This window comes from Ictalurus punctatus, chromosome 5, assembly GCF_001660625.3.
Source record: "Ictalurus punctatus breed USDA103 chromosome 5, Coco_2.0, whole genome shotgun sequence".
NCBI classification, from domain to species: domain Eukaryota; kingdom Metazoa; phylum Chordata; class Actinopteri; order Siluriformes; family Ictaluridae; genus Ictalurus; species Ictalurus punctatus.
The window spans coordinates 21134671-21140670 of record NC_030420.2 but is presented as its reverse complement, the minus strand read 5'-3'; the positions used below and the strand labels follow the sequence as shown (position 1 = coordinate 21140670).

General features: G+C 37.7%; 1 protein-coding gene across 1 annotated transcript in view; it reads right to left on the bottom strand.

Annotated features, from left to right (window-relative positions):
• Positions 1–222: 222 nt before the first annotated feature.
• Positions 223–6000, bottom strand: part of cacna1fb (calcium channel, voltage-dependent, L type, alpha 1F subunit) — a 64430-nt gene continuing 58652 nt past the window's right edge. Inside the window, exons 46-48 of the mRNA XM_017467154.3 lie at positions 5769–5881; positions 3913–4206; positions 223–2364 (exon numbers count right to left, since the gene is read on the bottom strand). Coding sequence (XP_017322643.1) covers positions 2095–2364; positions 3913–4206; positions 5769–5881 — 677 coding nt within the window. The 3' untranslated portion in view covers positions 223–2094. The remainder of the gene's footprint in view (positions 2365–3912; positions 4207–5768; positions 5882–6000) is intronic.

Below are 6000 nucleotides of genomic sequence, written 5' to 3'. Positions count from 1 at the left end.
TGTATTCTGTCCAGAGGATTAATGTTCTTCAAATATTAAAAAGAAAATCATGCTACTTTTCAAAATAATCAGGTAACTGTGGATATTATGCTACACATTGTTCATAAATACCTTCATGTAGGTTTATTTCACAGATGGTAGAAAAAGAGGAGAATAAATCACTCGTGGAGTCAATGAAAATGCAACAGACAGACTCTGGCTCTGCTCTCAGGACAATATAATTTTCCCAAAAATCTTTGATAGATGTCTTTAACTTTTACAATGATATAGAACATCTACTATGATATAGACAAGTATTTACATATTTCAATTCCAGAAGAACTGGTATATATAATGAGTTTCACTTTAGGCCATAGGTTTGGGAGCAGTGCAATTATTATTATTATTATTATTATTTTTTTGTAAGTGAACAGTAATATCAACACAGGACAAAACAGTTTTCTGAAGTGTCTACATCAGTATACATCTAAATCATTTAAATTCATATTTATATTGATTTTGTATAGTTAAACTGAATTAATTGTAAAATAATTTCATTCATTCATCTTCACTAACAGCTTTCTCCTGGTCAGGTCACAGTGGATCCTAGAACGCTGGACACAAGGCAGGAGTACTTTGAAACGTTAAATATTTCTGTTTTCATACTTTTGGCCTGTAGCGCATGTAAAAGTCTCAAAAGAAAGGAAAATCAGATTTCTCTTTGTAATTCATTTCAAGAAAACATTATACGACTGACCCTACAATTAAACATGGTAGCTATTCTTATTCACATCAAGCCTGACATAAGCCGATACAGCTAAATATAAATAAATAAATAAATAAATAAATAAATAAAAGCTCTAGTTCTGTTCAGAGAGAACAACATCATTGTAAATATTTGTGAATAAATAAATAAATAAATGTGAAGAATAAGTTGAAGTTAATATGTTAAACAACAAGTAAAGCAAAGAAGTTGCAAACAATTTCAATAAAATAAACCAAAATACTCAGCTGTACTCGGTTCCGATTCCGACCGGTCTCATACACTAAACTTGTTTTTATAAAAGCCGGTAGAGCCAAGGATTTAAAACAATCACAGGAAAAATAAAAACACAACAGAAAAATGTAGTCGTGAACCGTGGAAAAAGATTTGCAGTGATCATTTGTAAAAACATAAAAGTTCAATGTTAACATTTGGGATTTCATACACTCATACACAAAGTATTGCTTTGTATTAGATAAGCAGCAGAATTACTTTAAACATTTTATGAATTTCTTCAGATATAGAGCAGAAAGTAAAAACATATTTAACATCATGTACAATTAAGTTTCCACTTTATTAGGTACAAATCTTTCACCTTTACACAATATAAATTCCATACATCATGTGATATCAGGCAGGCTAGCATTTCTTGCATCAGTTAGTGTTGGACTGAACAGTGTATTGGGCACAACAAGTCCGCATTAAAGCACATCAGGGCCCTTGAGATCCACTGAGGAACGTTTGAACAGCATAACCTTCATAACTACAGATTATACACACCGAGATCAACACTTCCAGGATGATAATAAATCCTGTTTCAAGGCACTTATTGTCACATGGTTCCACTTAAAAGACAGTGAGTTTCACAGCTTCAGCAGACCGCACAGTCCTTAGAACCCTACCCAGAATCATGGGGATGCAGGGGAAAGGCTACAGCAAGGCTGTGCAGCCATGCAATTTGCAACTGCCAACAAATCATTTCTGCACAGCACATCAAGCATCTGTGCACTGGCAAATTAATGCTGTTCTGTAGGCTCAAGAAAGTGCAAGATAATGCTAGATAGGTCTACATAGTATGCTGGCAACTCTGTATCAATCTTATTCAACATGATTTCTGGTTAAAAAAAAAAAAAAGTCTCTCTGGAATTCATCCGTATACCTTCAAAGAAACCATGATCTTTCTTTTTTCAGTAACCTACTTCACTTTTACCTTGCTTGTATAACCTACAGCTTCAATTCTCTGCCTCTCTGACAGAGTCACTGGCTACCTCAGTGGCCTGCCTGTGCTTGCTTCCTTGACTATCCTCTTCCTTGACCCATTCAATTTCTGACTGGCTTCATCGATGTGAGAATCAGAAGGAGGTAACACATGTCATCTCATCAGCAAGCTCATCCTCATCATGGCTCCTGACGAGTTCCTCGTCACTGTAGATCCCTCCCAAGTCTGTGTGATTGAGGAAGCCGCCTCCAGAGCTCCCTGTGCTGCCTCGACTTAGCAGGTCACTGGCTGCACTCTCCATTTCATCTATGGTCATGTGACAGGCATCTGCAATCTCTTGTTTGGCAAAGGCGACAAACTTGGGGTCCTTGGCATATAGGCCAAGGCCCTCGGAGATGAGTACCTGAGGAAAGGCATTTACATTTTAGAATTTAGCACATAATACATGGCACTGCTGCGAAAACTATTTGTCCTTCACTCAAATCAGCTCCAAATAAAGAAAACAAAAAAATTAAGAATATAAAGAATTTGGAAATCTTGATGATTACAGCTTACAGCTCATGGAAATCAAAAATCCAGTATCTCAAAATATTAGAATAAAGAATTTATAATATAGAAATGTCGACCTTCTGAAAAGTATGTTATTTTATGCATATGCGTCTTACGTGGGCTAAGGAGAAAAAGAACTGGAACGTTGTTTAGTGGTCCAAAGTCCTCTTTTCAGATGAAAGTTAATTTTGCATTTCATTTGGAAATCAAGGTCCCAGAGTCTGGAGGAAGAGAGGAGAGGCACAGAATCCAACTTGCTTGACATCCAGTGTGAAGTTTCCACAGATGAGTCAATAGAGTCAAGAGTCAATGCAGCGTCTACCAGGAGATTTTAGAGCACTTCATGCTTCCATCTGCTGAAAAGCTTTATGGAGATGCTGACTTCCTTTTCCAGCAGGACTTGGTACCTGCCCACAGTGCCAAAACTACTAGTAACTGGTTTGCTGACCATGGTATTACTGTGCTTGATTGGCCAGCCAACTCACCTGACCTGAACCCCATAGAGAATCTATGAGAGACACCAGACCCAACAATACAGACGAGCTGAAGGCTGCTATCAAAGCAACCTGGGCTTCCAAACACCTCAGCAGTGCCATAGGTTGATGCATGCCACGCCGCATTGATGCAGTAATTTGTGCAAAAAGAGTTCTGACCAAGTATTGAGTGCATAAATGAACATATTTTCCAGAAGTTCAACAATTCTCTATTATAAATTATTTATTCTAATATTTTCAGATACTGGATTTTTGATTTCCATGAGCTGTAAGCTGTAATCATCAAAATTAAAACAAAAAAAAAGGCTTGAAATATTTCACTTTATGTGTAATGAATCTAGAATATCTAGAAAGTTCCACCTTTTGAAAAAAAAAAAGAACTTTTCCATGATATTCAATTTTTTTTAGATGTACCTGTACATATTCATGTAGCACGTGGCAGAGTAAAATAAAAGCCAAAAACACAAATGCTCATTTCACATTGGCTAAGAGGAACTCAGTATGAAGTACTCTCCTATGACAAGATATTAAATGGGTCCTTGTTTGGCTAGTGTAAAACAAATTGCAATATCTTACACTAAGAAAATGAACAGGCATGCAATATGGCAGTGTGGAGTGAAGGTGAAAGTTTAGGAAGAGTGGGCTAAAATTTCTCCACAGTGATACTGTATGAAAGACCGACTGAATGCAACTATGAGTATGGTCACTTCAATTAACGATACAAGTTATGCATTTCTTGTTAAGCATGAGGTATTTTATCAAATAAAATGTATAATCAATAATAAAGAATTGTATCTACTTTCAGAATTTATCTCTTAATATCCAGTGTGATGAAAAGTAGGAAAATAGATAAGCTCAGAAATATAATACAGTATATTTAGAATTGTGTTGACTCTCTCATGTCTTACCGCCTCCACCAGACTGTCAGCACTGCCTCTCTTCTCGCTGTAGTGCGGGCTGAGCTGTGTAGGCACTCTCAGGGTGGTGTAGGCCACTCGCCCTGCCACAGGCACACTAGCATCATCCTCAGCCTTCTTCTGCCAGAGGCCCATGCTGCTTGTGCCAGCTGACCTCTCATTCTCTACTAGTATGAGGGGGGCATAAAGAAGACGACTGCGGCGGGGGCTGGGGTTTGCCCAGGAGGCCGTGGAGCCTGTGGAAGAACAGCTGCTGCTGTGGCGTGAGTCATAACTGCCATACGCCTGAGGGGAAAGATAGGAAGAGAGAGTGAGGGAGACAAAGGGAGAGATGATAATAAAGAGGTAATTTTGCCTACAAGCACCTTGTATTATATTAATTTGACATGCAAGCGCTGCACAACTGATGAAAAAGGAATAACTTGTTTTGGGTTTTCATTAAACGGTAGCTACATGCCAAGCCAGCCAGGTTTGAGGCATGTATGGCCAGCTATAGTAAGTAAGTAAAATTTATTTATATAGCACGTTTCACATAGCAAAGCTGACCAAAGTGCTGAACAGAATAAGGAAAGTAAAATAGAAACAGAATTAGACCAAATAAAAACAGACAATAGAAAAAATTGATTAAAAATTTGTTTAAACAATTAAAAATTTGATCAAAATGCCTGGCAGAAGAGATAGGCTTTAAGCCTATTTTTAAAAGTGGTAATAGAAGGTGCAAGGCGGATGTCCAGTGGCAGTTGATTCCATAGACGGGGTGCAGCAACAGCAAAAGCTCTATCCCCCTTTGTTTTTAACCGGGAACGAGGGACATGCAAAAGAAACCTATCAGAAGATCTTAGAAATCTGTTTGATGAATGTGGTTTAAGAAGATCCTCGAGATAGGAAGGAGCTTGATTATTAAGAGTTTTAAAAACAAACATCAGAACCTTAAACTGAATCCTAAAACGGACTGGGAGCCAATGAAGCGATGCTAAAATTGGGGTGACACGATCAAACAGCTTTTCCCTGGTCAACAGCCTTGCAGCTGCATTCTGAACCATCTGAAGACGAGCCAGAGATGACTGAGGAAGACCCAAGTATAATGAATTACAGTAATCTAAGCGAGAAATAATAAAAGCATGAATAACCTTCTCCAAATCCTGGAAAGACAAAAATGTTCTGAGCTATGCACAGGAAAAGCCTTTTCAGGACAGCCCACTTACTGTGACTATGAATGTCACTCTTGATCCTTTGAATAATTTTGTAAGGAATAATGTGTACTGTATATTTATTAAATTGCTACAATACTCTAGCAGACTGTTGCAACATTACTCTAGCAGATGATTGTGAATGACGGCTTGTCTAAATTTTGTATTATTGATTTAATGGCACATTTTTACTACAATAGCTGAAATTCTGAGCAAAAAAATAACCACTGTTTAGTATAGCACTTTAATCATATTAGTGTTCCATGAATGCAGTGTGTCCTCCCAAGGTGGACAAGAAAACCAGCAATATAATATTACCTAAATTAAGCTAAATTGTCTCCTTACTCTTCTCACACTTCAGGTCTGTGCGTAAGCTCATGTGGTACAATGCCTATGGTCACAGTGAATAAGGAGGAATAGTGGCAGAGTGGAAGTTTTTCTTGAATCAAATTGCATTGAAATACTAATAAAGGTCATGATTTTAATTATTTTTCTGCATCCCTATATCATGACACTATGTAGCTCTCTAACAGAAACAGATCCTACACAATATACAGTAATAATGTAAACTAAATATTGAATAGGCAAATAAAAAACAATATAGAATGCCCATGGAGTACATGACTGCATATGTATATCTAAAACAGAAAGAGTTACTTGAGAGCGTGCTCGGCACGGAGGGAAATTCTGGTGGTAGGTGCCTGGGATGGGGAGATCATCACTGCTCCCCTGTCTTCTCAAACACTGGATGGTAAAAGATGACTTCCGGCCTGACAGAGATGGAAAATAGACAGTTGGCACTTGTTACGACAGTGTCCACATTGTCTCATTTTAAGAGTTTCAGTAGGGATTTTCAATCACTTGACCTGAGTCAAAACAGCTTCCACTT